At 44.5% G+C, this 17,737-nt stretch overlaps 1 protein-coding gene across 1 annotated transcript in view; it reads right to left on the bottom strand.

Moving 5' to 3' along the window:
• LOC122789851 (THO complex subunit 2-like) overlaps nt 1-17,737 on the bottom strand; it is a 2,067,217-nt gene that overhangs the window by 1,181,249 nt on the left and 868,231 nt on the right. Inside the window, exon 10 of the mRNA XM_044057285.1 lies at nt 8,367-8,522. Coding sequence (XP_043913220.1) covers nt 8,367-8,522 — 156 coding nt within the window. The remainder of the gene's footprint in view (nt 1-8,366; nt 8,523-17,737) is intronic.

Genomic DNA, 17,737 nt, shown 5'->3' with positions numbered 1-17,737 from the left:
CCATGCATGCCTTCTTATAACTGTGCCAGTCATGGCTGATCTAAATGAAGCCTCCAGTGCATCATAGCCACATTTTAAAGAATGGTTACTAACCTGCTGAATGTTATTCACCATTTCTAAAACATATTTCTTATCTAAGGAGTCATCAGAGGACAGTTTCTTAGTTAACTGGTCAAGCATACACTCTTGGTATTGGATCATATGAAACTGACAGTTCAAAGCTCTAGCTGAGAGAGTAGCAGAGGTGTAAACTTTTTTCCCCCATCTCTCTAAGGACCTGGATTCCCTTTCAGAAGGGAGAGGGTTTTTTGCTGAGGTCAAAGCTACTGCCTTAGGCCCCTGGGAGATAGTCTCAGGATCTGCAAGTGGGGCCTTGTATAGGTGGTGATGAGTGTCTGGTACCCTGTAAAACCTATCTGGTTTGGCAGGGGCTGGAGGTAAAGTATCAGAAGCAGTGCAAACATCATTAAATGCATCATCCACAACAGGCAGAACAGGAGGTATAGCTAAGGGCCTATGTTGTGGTAAGTGTAGAAAGGTCCTAAGCCTTTCTTGAATCTGAGAAATCTTGTCCCTGCCATTGGAATTGTTCTCTCATGGCATGTAAGGTTTCCCCAAAGGAAAATTCCTCTGGTGGAGAGGCAGATGGAATAGATTCTTCAGCATCGGAATCTTCATAAGTAGAAAAAGGAGCCTCTGGATGGTCTGTAATGTCTGAGTCATCCAAGAATCATCAGAGGGCACTGGCTCTGGGGCTCTGCTCTAGTTCTCTTTTCTGGAGGCTGAGAGGCCCTGTCTGGGTGAGATTGGGATCCCCTAATTAAAGAGATGAGATCCTCTGCCAGAGTAAGCATTTGTGAACTGGAACTGGGCCTGTGTGAGGGGGGCTTAACAGGCACTGATTTAGCATTTTTGGCTGCTTTAGCCCTGGCAAAGGCCTTAATAGACATGGCTGCAGGAGGCCTAGCAGCACCACGTGCTGGGGTAGAGACATCCAAAGGGATGGTGTCTGATAATTCACTAGGAACCACATTAGTAGGCAAAACTTCAGAGGCCGATTCAACTAGGGTAGCAGGAGCCTCGGTAGTAGTCATAGATTCGGCTGAAGATTGACCCGTTTGCTCTGTTTCGGCCGAAACCGAGACACTCGCGGTTTGCTTAACTGTGGTTTCGGCCTAAACCGCGGACCGCGAGTGTCGGTCTTTTTCTTTGCGTTTTTTAACGATTTGAGTAGTCGGAGGATCCGACGGCATAATGTACGCAAAATCTGAGCCGAAAAACTGTTCAGCAAACTCTGACCGACGTCTAAGCGTTCGTCGGTTGAAGGAAGCACAGGCTAAACAGGCTGCTACGTCGTGGTCTGGGCCTAAACAAGGTAAGCAGTAAGAGTGGAAATCTTTATGAGGTATTTGTTTCCCACAAGTTAAACAGTTATTTACTTTTTCTGACATCGGCTGAGGCAAGAAAGAGTCCCCAACGGGGTACTTAGCTTTTTAGAAGTCTTCGAAGTAGTATTCGTAGTAGTAATCTCTGGATCTGACCGACCCTTGCGAACAGCTTCTGCTTGGCCACGCGGCAAGAAAGACGGAGGAAAATGGCGTCGGCTGATGCCTTTATACCCGAAGACCAGCAGAGATGATGTCGGGTGAAGTGCAACACCAGCCGAGGCCAGACCCAGACTTTGGAATCCGGCCGACCGAAGGGCTGCCTGACGACAGGACAACCCCATTTGTTATGACTGCAGATGCATCCTTGAAGGACATCATCTGCAGAGGCAAACCCTGCTCTAGCCTTAGAAAAAAGAGGTAGGTGTAATGCTTGGTAAAGGTATGGACAGAAGTCCAGGTGGCAGCTTCCAGGATGTCCCTGGTGAGAACTCCTCTGAGGAATGCTGTGGAAGTGGAGGCTGCCCTAGTGGAATGGGTTCAAATAGACTTAGGGGGTTCCCATGCAATCTGTAGCAGAAATGGATACAATGTGATATCAATTTGGAAATGGGCTTCCCCTCTGCCGCTGGGGCAAGGTTTAGTACGGTCCAGATAGTATATGAGCTGTCTGTGCATGTCTAATGAGTGCAGAATTCTTTCCTCCTAGTTCTGAGGGTTAGGAAAGAAGGCGGGTAGATGCATGGCCTGGATGAGGGTTACATTAGATACCACCTTGGGCATAAAGGAGGGATTAGTCCTCAGGGAGACCCTGTCTGCATGGAAGATGATGAAGGGCTCAGTGGCCATCAGTGTCTGAAGTTCTGAAACCCTTCTGGCTGAGGTGACAGCTACGAGAAAAGCAGTCTTCCAGGAGAGGTATCTAAGTTCTGCTGAAGCAGCAGGCTCGAAGGGTGGTAAAGTAAGTTTTTCCAAAATATAATTCAGGTCCCAGGCTAGAGTGGGTGGCCTTTCTGGAAGTTCTCATATTAGAAGTCCCTCTGAGGAATTGTTTAATCAAAGGATGGGAGAACGGGAGCAGTTCTGTATCAAAATGAGCAGAAATGGCTGAGGCGTGGATTTTAATACAGAAGGAGAGGCCACTATGAAGTAGCTCTGCTAGGTAGTCCAGGATAAGAAGGATGGAAGGTTGTGAGGTACTGCCCACCTCTGGACTGGCTCCAGGAGCAGAATCTTTTCCATTTTCTTGTGCAAGGTTTTCTGGTGCTGGGCCTTCTAGCTTCTGTGATAATGTCTAGGACCCATTTCTTAGCAGGGTCCTCTTGTTTGCCTTTAGAGTATTAGCCATGCTGATAGTTTTGACAGTATGCAAGTCTAGGTGCAGCATTCTCCCCAGCCACCTGAGTTAAGAGGTCTGAGATCAGGGGAAGCAGCTTGGGGGGCTGTAAGGACAGGCTGTGCAGTAAGGGGTACCAATGTTGTTTGGGCCAATCTGGGGCAATGAGGATGGCCTTTGTTCTCTCCTCCCTTATTTTGTTCAGTACCTGTGGAATAAGAGGCAGAGAAGTCAATGCATACACTTAACAGGGTGTTCTAGGGGAGGGTCAAGGCATCCACCTTCCACACTAGGTGGTGATACTCCATGGTACAGAATTTATTCAACCGATGGTTGAGATGCGAAGCAAACAGATCCACCTCTGGAGACTCCACACCTGAGTGAGTTGTAAAAAAAAAATTTTTTGTGGCAATGCCATTCGTGAGGGTCCAGTAAGTTTCTGCTTGAGTGGTCTGCCAGAGTGTTGTTGATCCCTGGTAGGTATTGGGCTATCAGGTGTAGTCCCATGGAAGAGGCGGTCAGCCAAGAGGTTCATGGCTAGCCTGCACAGAGGGTAAGATCGGGTCCCTCCCTATTTGTTGATGTACTACATTACAGTGGTGTTTTCTGTTTTGATAAGGAGAACCCCTGGCTTGAGATAGGGTTTGACGGATGTCAGAGCCTTTTGTACTGCAATCATTTCCCTCTGGTGGATGTATAAGGGAAGGTGTTGGGCATCCCAAAGACATTGGGAGCACCTGCCTGCTAGGTGAGCGCCCCAAGCTATGTCTTAGGCATCGGATGAAGGAAAGACCCTTGTTCTGGGCACAAGTCCCTGCCCACCAGAGAAAATCAGCCCTTATACAGAGGATCAGAGGGAGAGAGGTCTCTAGAGGTCGAGTGTGCTGACACCAAAGGTTCTTTAGGTACCACTGAAGTTTTCTCGTGAAAGTCTGGCCAGAGGAATTAGAAGGATGCAAGATGCCATGTACCCAAAGGCTTGCAGGAACTTCCTTGCAGTGAGGTGACTTCTGGAAGCTAGCTGGGTAAAATAGAGAGGCAGGAAGATCTGCTTTTCTGGGGATAGGAAGGCCATTTGGAATGCTGTGCCCAGCAGTGCGCCCAAGAAAATGATCTTCCTGGAGGGTGTTTGCCTTCACTTCTTCTCGATGGTGCATCCTAACGAGCTTAGAAGGATTTTGACAAAAAGGAGGTCCTGGAGGAGCTTTTCTTTGCAATCTGCCTGAATGAGGCAGTCATCCAAATAAGGGTAAATTTGTATATTGTTCCATCTTCAAAAGGCTATGGCCAGGGCTAAGCATTTGGTGAATACCCTGGGAACAGTAGATAAGCCAAAGGGTAGCGCACAGAACTGAATGTGTTGTGAGCCTGCTCTGAAGCAAAGGAATTTCCTGCAAGATTCCCTTATGGGGATGTGGAGATACCCTAGATATAAAAGATGCCTAACTAACCAGGCATTTATTGTCAGCATAGGTAGCAGCTGCTGCAAAGCTAGCATTTTGAATTTGCCGACCACCAGGAAGGTATTCAGAATGGATAGATCCAGGATGGGGCACCAAGTGCCCTCTTTTCTAGGAGCAAGGAATAGTCTGGAATAAAAGCTTTTGCCTGTTTGATCTGAGGGGACAGGTTCTACTGCCCCTTGGCATATAAGAGTTTGGACTTGTTTCAATGCCTCTGCCCACTGATTTGGAGGTTGTCTGGGTACCCTCTTGGAACTGGGAGTTCGCTGAAGGAGAATTTGTATCACTAAAAAATTATCTTTAAGACCCATAGGTCCTTTCTTACAGAAAGCCAATTTTCTATGCAGAGGGAGAGCCTTCCTCCTAGTTTTTGGTGAGTGAAAAGAGGGCGGGGGGGAGGGGGAGTCATTGAGAGTTTTTGCCATAGAGGGATGGCTTACAACTCCCTGCCTTTGGAGTGGAAGTGGTCCACTGTTTGGTTCTCTGCTGTCCCTGAGACAGGAGTCTGGGTGATCTGTCCCTGTGGGGTTTATGTTGCCCCTGTCTGCTAGGTGCAGGAAAGGACCAGTGTTTTGAGGGAAAATTCCTGCTGAACCTAGGAGGTTGTACCTGAAGGAAATCTTTTACTGTCTGCATAGATTTTGCTTTGTCTTCCATATTTTTAAGCACCTCTTCTGCTTTTACTCCAAACAAGTGGTCCTTATCCAAGGGTGCATCAAGTAATTTAGATTTGATATGATCAGGGAGAGGTTTCCTAATGACAAATCCTGATACTGCTGCCTGCTTGAGGCTTCTAGGGCGTTGTATCCAGAGTGGAATGACTGTTTAGCTACTTGAGTAGTAGAGTGCGGTAAATCTGCTAAGTCTTTTGAATTGACACAGTCAGGAAATGTTGAAATCTTTTCTTTTAATAGTTCCAAAGTGTGTTGTTGATATTTTAACATGTGGAACTGACAATTGATTGCTTTGATACTAAGGTTGCAGAGGTATATACTTTTTTACCACATCTGTCCAGAGCTCTAGAGTCCTTGTCAGAAGGAATAGGATTCTTTACAGAACTAGCCTTAGCTCCTTTTGGTCCCTGTGTAATGACCTCTGGGTCTGCAGCAGGATTTCTGTACAGGTTTTTGTGAGAATCCGGTACTCTAATACCGGTCAGTTTTTCTGGGAGCAGATGGGAGGGCATCAGGAGTTGAACGGGACTCCTGGAAGACACCATCAACCACCTGTAAGATTGGAGGGATGGGCCAAGGATCTGTGCTGGGGCAGGTCTAGAAACTCTACTCTTCTTAGACTGAGGGAAGTCCTGGGATTCCCAGTGGAAATGTTCCCTGAGGGTGTGAAGAGTTTCCCCAGAGGAAAGATCTTCTGGTGGGAGGCAGAAGGAATGGATTTCTATGCATCTGAATCCTCATAAGCAGAGGTTGTTGTTCCTCCTCAAAATCTGAATAATCAGACTCCTCTGAATCCTGTTGTCAGTATTTCAGGAGAAAGGTCTCTTCCTTTTAGAAGGTGTGGCCTGCCAGGCATCAGGGTCTGAGAAGGCGCCTCACTGAATTCCAGGGAACTGACTACCTGCTTAGCTGCAGAGTCGTCGGAAGGCTTAGCCTTGTGTGGTCTGTCTCTATCTTTATCCTTACGTTTTTTCGGAATGTCTATGGATTGCTGGCTGACAGACACCATTTAGGAATGTGAAGACGGAAGATGAAAATACCTGGCTACAATAACAGTTCTATGACAAATGGTTCTCGCGTTAAAGAGGGCACAGAACCGGCAACGGGGGACGTCGTGGTCTGGGCCTAAACAAGTGACACAGTATGAATGGAAGTCTCTGTGTAGTATTTGCTTATCACAGGCTAGACAATTGTTAACTTTTTTGGACATCGGTTAGTGCAAGAAAAAAGGATCCCCAACAGGGTACTTAGCTTTAGATGTTTTGAGCTGTAATTCAAACTCTGGTAGCGACCGACCGGCACACTTGCGAACTGCTTCTGCTACAGGCTCCACGGCAAGAAAGACTGATCTAATGGCATTGGCTGCTTTCCTTTATAGCACTGACGACCCGACATCAGGCAGCAGCCGACGCAGAAAAACACTGACTCTGGTATTCAGGTCTGACGAGGTTTACCACAGCAGGGATATCCCCACAGGTGATGACTGCAACAGTGAAACATGAATAATACCTAAACACAAACAAAACAAATTGGAAAATGAATCCAAACAGTTTACTAATCCAATGTCAAAAAATCCTAACCCTAATTTCACAACTTGTCTGAATGAAGAGTATTACAGAATTTTTTTTTTTTTTTGGTCTGATCTACAATAAAGTATAGGGTTGAGTTACTGGCAAAGTTAGGGTTAAGCAAGTATTAGCAATGTCTTCATAGGGTTTGGCATACATTAATAAGATGAGAAGTAGGACTTTGCATCCACTATACCTTTGTGCCAACCATGCCCTAGCTTTTCACCACAATCGCACACCTTATCTTAGAAAAACCCTTTCTGAAACACTGCCATTACATAAGACACTCAGACACACACCACATACATCACCCACATCTAACACTAAATCTATCCTTTTATCGGGTCTATATTACGTCAAAACGTTGTAATATCAAACACCAAATGAGCGACACGTGTTCATCGAAAAGCACTTAAGCAATTCGATGAATACTTGACAGGGCAGAGAAGTAGTTCGCCAACTACACAGTGTTGCCCTTTTCTCCACTGTAATGCGATCTTAGAGTTGGCATATTTAGCTAGTGGGTGTGGGGGGGTGAAGCCCCCATATAGTTGTCTGTGTGTGTGTCTCTGTGTGTGTGTGTCTCTGTGTGTGTGTGTGTGTGTGTGTGTGTGTGTGTGTGTGTGTGTGTGTGTGTGTGTGTGTGTGTGTGTGTGTGTGTGTGTGTCTCTGTGTGTGTGTGTGTGTGTGTGTCTCTGTGTGTGTGTGTGTGTGTGTCTGTGTGTGTGTGTGTGTCTCTGTGTGTGTGTGTGTGTGTGTGTGTGTGTGTCTGTGTGTGTGTGTGTGTGTGTGTGTCTCTGTGTGTGTGTGTGTGTGTGTGTGTCTCTGTGTGTGTGTCTCTGTGTGTGTGTGTGTGTGTCTGTGTGTGTGTGTCTCTGTGTGTGTGTGTGTGTGTGTGTGTGTGTGTGTGTCTGTGTGTGTGTGTCTGTGTGTGTGTCTCTGTGTGTGTGCGTGTCTCTGTGTGTGTGCGTGTCTCTGTGTGTGTGTGTGTGTGTGTGTGTGTGTGTGCCTGTGTGTGTGTCTGTGTGCGTTTGGGCAAGGGAATTCATTCCCAGGGCAGAATTTGCTGTTTTGACTGTTCGCATTTAGTGCATTCGGTCTTTATGTGTAGACGAAGAGGCGTTCAACTTAAACGCCTCTTCAGTGTTATAATTTAGGCCCCTTTTACCTAGCCCTTACTGTAAAACCTAATTTGCAAGCATGCACATTCCCACACTAATGCCATATCTTTCCAAACAGTCCATCTAATTACATTTGATAGCACCAGCACTCAAGAAAGAGAGTTCAGCAAAATACATTTTCACAAATTTCTTAAGCACAAAACTTACTTGACAATGTTGGCTTTCAACCACATGAAGGCAATGCATGCACATACATATATCCACATGGAACTAGGACGTTCGCTCGAGTGTGCAAACGACCAAAACCCAAACGGCCAGGCATACTTACGCGAAAGTGCTTTTCACCAAAGAAGCACTTTCGCGTAAGTATGCCTGTTGCCGAGGCTGTACTACGGTGCAGGTAAGGGAAATTTCCCTTTTCCCCACTGTAGTGTGGTCTTGGAGGGAGAATATTAAAGTAGGGGGTGTGGGGGGTGCAGGGGTGCAAAGCCCCCCTGCTAAAATGTAAATGGAGTGGGTTTTTTTTGTAACACGCTTTAACAAAAGCGCCTTTTCGATAAAAGCGCTTTCGTTAAAGTGTGTTCGGTTATTATGTATTTGGACGTTTGCTCACTCGAGCAAACATCCTAGATCTATCCACATGTATATATTTATATACAAGTAATATACACATTCATTTGAACGCATAGGTACGTATTCATACATGTATGTCTGAAGAAACTCACGTGCACACACAAGACTAAAGTTCTCACACTCCAGAAGAAATGAAATAAATAAAATCGGTTGGTTTACAATAATCAGTAAAGCAACAGCAAACACCTTTTCAGCTTTCTCCTCTTCTTTTTCTTTTTCCTTTTCTTTATCTTCACTTTTTTCTGAGGATAACACTACCATTGTAAGTTTTCTAGCTATTTGCTTGGACTCCATAATTTCACGTCTGTGTTCTTCAACAATACTAGAATCAAGGGGAAGGAGCTGAAAAATAAAAAAAAAATTTTTTTAGAAAACCCTCCATTAAAAATTGATACTGCACTACAGTAGCAAGAGTAACCACAGACTAGGAACTTCAACTGCACAGTAAATATCTTCGCTATTTAATTAGCTCCAAGACAGAATGCTGAAGTCTTATTAAATAGTGTTATGAATGGTCAACTAAATAATAAATTCAAGAAGAAAGACTGGAATCAAAATTAAAAACTTAAGACATGCAAATAGAGAAAAGGATTGATGAGTGATCAATGTCATCTTAATGTGCCTGATGCTCAAAAACACCCAAACAGCAAGCAAATAAAAGCCAGTACCTTACAGGACAAAATGATGCAATACATGAAAAGCGAGAAAACAATTACTTATGCCAAAAGTGCAGCGACTCAGATGGTGACTACAGAGCAGGGGAATTAACAAAAAGAGCTTTACGTTATGTCTGTAAACTTCTGGGAATGGAGACTTATAATAAAGGAGCAAGATTTGGGGCAAGAAAAAAATATTCAGAGTTCACTGAAAAGTTGAGAAAAAAAACAGAAAAAAATAATGGGAATCTTTTGAAAGCTTGCAAAACGTGTAAATAATATGTGAAAGTGGGTACCATTGTTAAAATTCTATCACTCCACCAAATTAATGTTAATTAGTTAAGATAATAACTAGATCTAACTAGTTGTTAGTTAAGATGCTTTCAGTATTGGATACTGTATAGCTGTGTTAGAAATTTACCTTAACTGCAGATGCTGGAGTACACGCACGGTTGCAGTACTGACTCGTGGATACCTACCAGCAAGAAACTTGAAAGCTGGTATGAATAACAAAGCTTTCACGGTAAATAAAACAAATGAATATAGTTCAGAATACATTTTGCATAAACTGCATTTGCTTTAATACTGCTACACACTCAAGTGCGATAGCTTGCACTGCACTTGAACTGTTTTTAGTGCTGTTTTAATTGCTTTCTGGAAAACAAAATCTAAGCTCGTTTCCTGCCTTTCCTGTAACTAGTCTAGTCCAGATACAAATTTGCTGCATCTAGGACTGATGATAATCTTCTGAGCCCCCCAGCCTTTCTGTGTTGGAGGGAAGCCTTCTAGCTCATCAGTGGGAGTGATAAGCACTAGCTAGCCTATGTACCACAAGAGAAGTGGTGTCTGGCCCAGAAATTGTAATTTATTGGCCGTTTGGGCAGTTTTTCCATCTCTTTCAACTTTCTGGTTAAAAAGCCTGCATTTGTGCTTGTTTCCTACCTTTCCTGTAACTAGTCTGGTCCAGATGCAGATTTGTTGTATATCCAGGACTGATGGTAAGCTTCTGAGCCCCCCCCCCCCCCCCAAGCCTTTCTGTGTTGCAGGGAAGTCTTCTAGCTTATCAGTTGGAGTGGTAAGTACTAGGTAGCCTATCTACAACAAGAGTGGCTTTTGGTCCAGAAATTGTAGCTTATTGACCACTTGGGCCGTTTTTCCATCTCTTTCTTCTCCATGGTTTAAAAGTCCACATCTGCGCAGGTTTCCCACCTTTCCTGTAACTAATCTAATCCAGATACTGATTTGCTGTATCCAGGACCGTTTGCAAGCTTCTGAGTGGTGCCAAAGTCTGCTCTTCAATTTTTCCCTTGGATCTGCTAGTTCTCTCCTCTTCTGCACTTTTACTAGCTTATTAGTTTAGCACTTTACCAAACTTCTTGTAGCAATTATTGTAGCACCCAAAAGTGCTATCAACACTAAACGTTCTACAAGGAAACCGCTCCAGTATTTATTAATGCCCACCACTCCAAGCATGTCTAAAGTTCCGTTCCCTGTGCTTTCCTCTATTAACCTGGTGAACTTGGGCATCCTGAGGCAATGTTGCAACTGACTCAGGTACACTGACAACTCTCTCCTCTTACCTCCCAACACTCAGACTTGTGAGAGATGCACTTAGATATCCAAATTGGAAGCCACGCACTCTCCAGCCAAGACCGGAATAGCTGGTCAAGAGGAGAAGGTCAACACTTGCACCACACCACATCAAATACATAGCCCTTCAAAACACATACCAGCACTACTTTCACATAAAAACACAAAGCACACACCCACCTTCGCGGAGGCTCTCAACAAAAATCTACCCAAACAGCAGAGACCTCCAAGGCAGAAACACACTCAACCACCACAACACAACACTAATCACAAGACACAACTCTCCTAAACAGTATGCCACTTAACCAAAGGCCCTAAGGCAAAACAGCATGCCCAACACACTAGTCATAGGTGACTCGATAGTGAGGCACACTGATGCCCCACTCACTAAGTTGAATAAGGAGAAAGCAACAGTCAGCTGCCTGTCAGGCAACAGGATACGCTACATAACGTACAAACTCAAGTCCCTCAACAGCTACACATACGACTAATTACACATGTGGATGTGAATGAACCGAGACGTACCTCCATGGACTACATGGAGAGAGACATGGATGAGCTCTTGGATTATGTAGCCCACGCAGGTATGACCCTAGCCCTGAGCAGCATCCCACCATCACCCAGAACGAAAACACAGTACAAGCAGAAAATGATTTCAACAATTGGCTAAGTTTCTGGTGTCATTCTAAGGGGATCCAGTATCTGTCTGCCTAGGATGACATGATTGACAGACCTTGATGCTTTGCCAAAGATGGCCTGCATCTGTCACCCCCGGGCTTCTGGATATTGTCCAAGGTTCTTGCCACCCCTACAGTGCATATTTTAGGCGGTGTTCCAAAGACCAAATTACCACCGTAACAGCTACAAACGAATACAATCCGAGAGTCATGCTGCTAACGCTAGAAGTCTAAATCTCAAAATGCACTCGCTCGAAGCACTCCTTAAAATGGAGAACATCAACATTTGTGCTATAACAGAGACCTGGCTCAAGGCAGCAGAAAACACCCCTGCACTACCAGGCTATAACTCATTCCACACCTTTCGGCCCCAGAACTTGGACCAAAGCTCCAAAGGCGGTGGTGTTTACATATTCATAAAGGATGCGCACACCTTCAGACTGGTAGCCCAACATAACATCTGAGATACTTCAGGTGCAGCTAACATTGGGTAAGACACCGATTCAGGTCATAGCCTGCTATAGATACCCAACTATGTCCCAAGACTCACACTCCACGTTCCTAAGCACCCTAGAGAATATTAGGGTCCAACCCAACACTTTCATACTGGGCGAATATAACTACACCCACATTAACTGGGAAAACTACTCATGTGCCAATACACTTGCCCAATGCTTTCTGGAATTCATTAATTCCAATGCTCTGGACCAGCTAGTTCATACCCCCACTAGAGGTAGCAACATCCTTGACCTGGTCATTGTTAACATGGGCGACCATTGCTCTACACCAATAGTCAACTCCCCCATGATTAGATCCAACCACAAACTAATCACCTTGGAAATCCACATCCCCTGCTACCCCACCCCCCCCACAAAGGTAAACACCATGAAAACCTTCTCTAAAGCTAACTTTGGGCTCCTAAAAAACAGAGGTGGCTAACTTCACAGCACCCATGCAAATGGAAAATAGTTGCATGACCGACGAATCATACACCAATGCACTGTATGAACACATACACAAATGCAGGGATCTCGCCATACCCAATAGAACCAAGACGCTCTTCTCAAAAAAAAAAAAAAAGAGAGAGAGAGAGAAAGCCAATCTGGTGGTCCCCTGCCATAAACAAACTCTACAACAACAAAAGGAGGAAACTGATATACGGAATAAGGCTAAGTCCCAAGACTGGAAAAACTCCCTTATTAGCCTCAACAAAAGGTTGAGATCCCTCACAAATCCTCTAAAGCTAGGTATGAAAACAGAATTGCAGCAGATAGTAAACAGAAACACAAGGCCTTCTACAATTATGTAAAGAATCTCCATGGCAATACTCAGATTTCCTCTGAGCTACTGCACAATGGTACCTCCTATACCAAGCCAACAGATACTGCCAATATACTGGCTGACAGATTCAATGCTAACTTTACCCCCCACCCCAAAGGGCCAATCACAATACCAGAAGATTCCCAGGAACCCAGTATTACTGACGCATAGGTTAAAACACTGTCCAAGGCCGATAATACAGCTTCTATGATACCTGACAACATCCCTGGCTGTATTATGCATGAACTACAGAGTAAACTGGCACCTCACCTGTGTGCCCTGTTCAATCACAGCCTCACTTCAGGCTTTGTCCCTACTGAATGGCGCACTGCTACAGTCATCCCTCTCCACAAAGGAGGGACTACAGACCCTGGGAATTATCGCCCCATTAGCCTGACGAGTCTGACATGCAAAGCTATGGAACGCATCATCATGGACCTAACAAACAAGGATATATGGAATCTCCAAACTCTGGATCTTACACAGTTTGGTTTTCTGAAGGGTAGACCATACCTGCTCAACTTGGTTGACTTCTCTGAATCAGTCACGAGAATTGTAGATGAAGGCAAAGTGGATCATGCAGCCTACCTTGATCTGGCCAAGGCCTTTGATACCATTCCACACTCAGGAATTATAGAAAAACTCACTAAGCTAGGCATCATCCCCTATATCAGTAGTTGGGTTGCAAACTGGCTCACAGACAGAACCCACAGTGTTAAAGTACCCGACTCCAAATCAGACTGCCGACCAGTCACAAGTGGAGTCCCACAGTGTTCAGTCCTGCGTCCCCTCCTGTTTGGTATCTACTTCTCTGAAGTCCAGGACAACACAAAGGGACTCTGGCTGAGAAAGACTGCAGACGATTGCATGTTGGGAGCTATTATTAACTCTCCAAGTGATGTTGACATCCTACAGAAAGGCTTCAATGAGACCAACGACTGGTGTCAGAACCATGGCCTTAAGCTCAATGCCAAAAATGTGTAGTCATCCTCATTGGGAAAAAACTGGTTCCCTTGAATTACCTCACTGATGGTAGTCCACTGAACACAAAAGGCATTATAAGAGATCTGGGAACACAGGTTGACGGCAACCTCTCTTTTGACCACCACATTGCCACTGTGGTCAGAAAGTCTTATGTGGCACATATCACTACCATGGGTTTTGCATCCAGGAAGAAAGAGGTCATGGTCTCCCTCTACTCTTCCCTCATTAGGCCAGAGTATCATGCCCAATTTGGCATGTGCCTCACTAGACACCTGCAACAACTGGAGAGGCCGCAAAAGTACGCACAAAGAGGATCTTAGGCCTTAAACGCTTGTCCTACATGGACAGACTAAAAAAACTCAACTATTCTCCGTTTCATATCGCCTACTTAGAGGCAATCTCTGCTTAAGTTACAAAGCCATGTCTGACCTAGCTCTGTTAGAAATGCTAAATCTAAAGAAATCACAATCCCTCTGCACCACACACTCCAGACACCTCAACCTCATTACCACATTCAACAGAACGTTTTGGTGGAACAGGTTCATAACACAGGGACTGCCCATGCTATGGAACAGATTTCCCATACATGTGAAACAGAGCACCTTACTGGTCCTCTTCAAGAGAAATCTTGATGAGTGGATGGGAAAAAGAAAATTCACCCCGGGGATCACTTCACTGGCTTTACTCAACAAAGGCACTGGGAACTAAGGTCGGGTGGCATGATGACAGGGTAATCCTATGGACTAGGCTTGTAAAGGCTCCAGGGCTATTAGCCTAGTACACACCTATGAAACTATGGCCCGGCAAACTCCTTCCCCTTCTGACATCTGGACGGTGGTTAAAGTCAGCTGGCACTACCTGCACAACTTTCTTGCCCCAGACACCAAACTACAGCTACCTAGAATCATTAGCACAATCAAGAATGGCCCACCCTATGCAACTGTCTGTAAAAGAGATATTGGGGGTGGCTAATCAAGAGTGCAGGACAATCACAAAAATTAATAGGGGACACCACTCCCTGTTGCATGGCCAAGGCAGCTCTGTACATGCCTCCTAAAGTTATAAGGTCTGGCAACAATGTCAACAGGAGAGCAGGTGTCTACTTCCAGAACAGCCTGGAGGGACCTTCCTAAGAAGTTCTTTGGTAGCAGCTGTGGCTTTAATAGGCTATGCTTTCACACTGATATCCATTTGATACCCCATGGAACCATCAAAAAAAGGACAAATACAGTTTGCAATCCACTTACAGTGAGTGTTAAGTTTTCTTTTCCCTTTTCAAAGGCAACAAAAACCTGGCATGACCTTCTACTCCATTTAGTTCTACCAAAGTAAAATATGAATTACTTGTGCATATCAAGGGAATGTAAAACCACCTCCATCCCCTTGCTCTCTGGGCAGAGAAATGGGTAGATGAATTAATTTGTTTAAGGAGAGTTCATTCACTACTTTGGCCATGATGGTAGGGTCTGCCACAAGGTGATAATGTCCTTATAAAAAAGTTGTAAGCTCTCTGTATGCGACAGCCTGAAGTTTGAACATCCCTCTATCAGAGGTCAAAGCTAACAGAGCAGTCTTCAAGGGCAGCAGGCTTGATGGGGACGGGAAATGCTATCTTACAGCATGAAGGTTACTTTTTCCAATAAAAAATTGAAGTCCCAAGGTGGCATTACTACTTTTTTTTTTGGTAGGCTTCAAGTGACAGACCCCCTTGAGGATGCACTTCATATGCAGCAGTGGGCACATGACATTGCAATGGCAAACAAGAAATGGCTGAGGCATGAACCCTGACAAAAGTACACGATAGGCTTGCTTTAATAATGTCTGACAGTTAAGTGAGAGTCTTACTTGGGGGGTCTTACCTGTTTAAAGACATCAATAGTAAAACCTTTTTTGCTTAGTTAATACAGCATTTTCTAGTGTTTTTTTTTTTTTTTGCCTCGTTCAGAATTTTGTAGCATGTCCTCTGGAAATGTGCCTGATGGAGATTACAACTACATACATCCACCCATCGACCTCAAGTTGGATGTTTGACCTCCCACCTGTTCTCAGATAGGTCACCTACCTACTGTGCAGAAAAAAGTACAGTTGTGTACCTATCATAAATGTAGATGTTCGAGTGTATTCACTGTTGCAGTCATTACTCTTGGGTTATCCTGCTGGCAGGCTACCCGCAGTCGGCCTGAATTCCAAAGTCTTGGTCCGGCGTCGGTTGCTGTCGCCTCTTCCCTGATGTCAGTGCACCAGGGGTATAAAAGATGCAGCCGACGCCATTTTCTTCAGTTTTTCTTGCCCCAGATGTCAGGTGCCTCTAAATAGGTAGGCAATCCCAATTGCTAATAAAACATACATAAGAAAAGCAAAAAACAACTTACAGCTACCAGCAAATACTCCCCATAGGTAGTAAGGGTAGAAGAAATAGGTACGTACCAGCCAGTAAGAGGGGAAGGAGGGAGGGTAACCTGGACTGCAGCAGTGTATACACTCGAACATCTACATTTATGGTAGGTACAAAAAGTACAGTTTTGTACCTACCATAAACGGTCATGGCGCATTAGACTGATGTCAGGCGTCAGGGTACTAATGCATCATGACCGACGTCATATCCTCAGTCTTTTCTTGCCCCAGATGTCAGAAGACCCTAAAGACAAGGCCCAAACCAAAAACACCAAAACCCTGCACCAAACATATATACAATATATACAAATTTACAAGAATATAGCCTAACCCACACCACCCCTAAACACAGAGGGAAGGAGGGAGGGCAGCAATGGGTAATTGGATCCTCGAACATCTACATTTATGGTAGGTACAAAACTGTACTATGTTCTTCATTCCACATTGCTGCAGTCCTAACCATTGGGTAGAATCCCAAAGCAGAGGTAAGGGAGGCTGGCAAATCATAAGGAAGCAGGAGCTGTTAACATGCCTTGCAAAATAGCTGTGGCAAAACCAGCCCTAGATTTAGAGTAGAGAGGAAGGTGGTAATGCTTAGAGAAAGTATGCACTGAACTCCAAGTAGCTGCCTCAAAATATCCTTAGTTGCCACCCCTTAGAAATGCTGTAGAAGTGGCAGTAGCCCTAGTGGAATGCTGGAATCTCCTTGCCATGATGGGAATAACAAAATGAAATGCAAAACCCAATCCACTTAGAAATAGTTTGCTTAGACACAGGCTTGCCCTGAGAACTCAAAGCAAAAAAACAAACAACTGCTGAGACTGCCTGAAATCCTTAGTCCTGCTTAAATAATAACGTAACTGCCTATATGTCATCCAAAAAGCAAAAATCTTTTCTCCTTATTTTGGGGATCTGCATAGAAAGTAGGCAAATGAATAGTTTGGTTTAAAGCCACACTAGAAACCACCTTAGGCATAAAGGAAGGATTAATGGAAAATCAAAAGGGCCTCTACTGCCAGCCTGCTGCACTCAGAAACCCTTCTTGCAGAAGTAATAGCCAACAAAAAGCAGTCTTCCATGACAAATATTTAGTTTTCCAACACCCTCTAAGAAACTGCTTAAACAAAGGATCGAAAACAATGGTGGGTCACAATCATAGTGAGCTGAAATTGCTGCAGCATGAATCTTAATGGAAGAGAAGGACAAACCTTTGTCCAATAACTCAGCAAGATATTGAAGAGCCACACTCAAATTAGGCTCAGAAATCTCCAAATTCTTTGCTGCACTCCAAAATAAAAATCTCTTCCATTTTTCTGCGTACACTTTCCTTGTACTAGGTCTCCTGGCTTCCATAATCACATTTAAAACTTGTTGAGGAAGTTGAGACCTGCTGTGTTTCAAAACAGAATATGCCAGGCTGTTAGATGAAGAGAGTGAAGTTTGACATTGAGCAGGTGACCGTCCTTCTGAGATAACAGGTGTGGAATCAAAGGTAAAGGCCATGGAGGCTTCCTTACCAGACTCCTTAGTAGTGGGTACCAGTGTTGCCGAGGCCAATCTGGAGCTATTAAAATCATCCTTGGCTTGTCTTGTCTGACCTTTAGGAGCACCTTTGGGAGAAGAGGCAGAGGTGGAAAGGCATACACATGAAGATTTTTCCAACTGAAAGAAAGAGCATCCACTTTCCAAGCTGTGTGATGAAACCCCTTTGTGCAAAACTGTGGCAGCTGGTGGTTTAGTGGAGAAGCGAACAGATCTATGTCTGGAGTTCCCCATGACACTGTCAATTTCTGAAATACATGAAGATGCAGTTTCCACGGGATCCATGATTTGTCTGCTTAACACATCTGCTAAGGAGTTCTTGCCTGAAGAGTTAGTTGCAAGCTGCCCATAAAATCATTGCTTGCCTGCATAGAGGATAAGAATGTGTTCCCCT

Source organism: Protopterus annectens, chromosome 15.part0 (genome assembly GCF_019279795.1).
Source record: "Protopterus annectens isolate FY-2018-M chromosome 15.part0, PAN1.0, whole genome shotgun sequence".
Taxonomy (NCBI): domain Eukaryota; kingdom Metazoa; phylum Chordata; order Ceratodontiformes; family Protopteridae; genus Protopterus; species Protopterus annectens.
The sequence above is the reverse complement of the archived record's forward strand: the minus strand, read 5'-3'. Positions and strand labels throughout refer to the sequence as shown.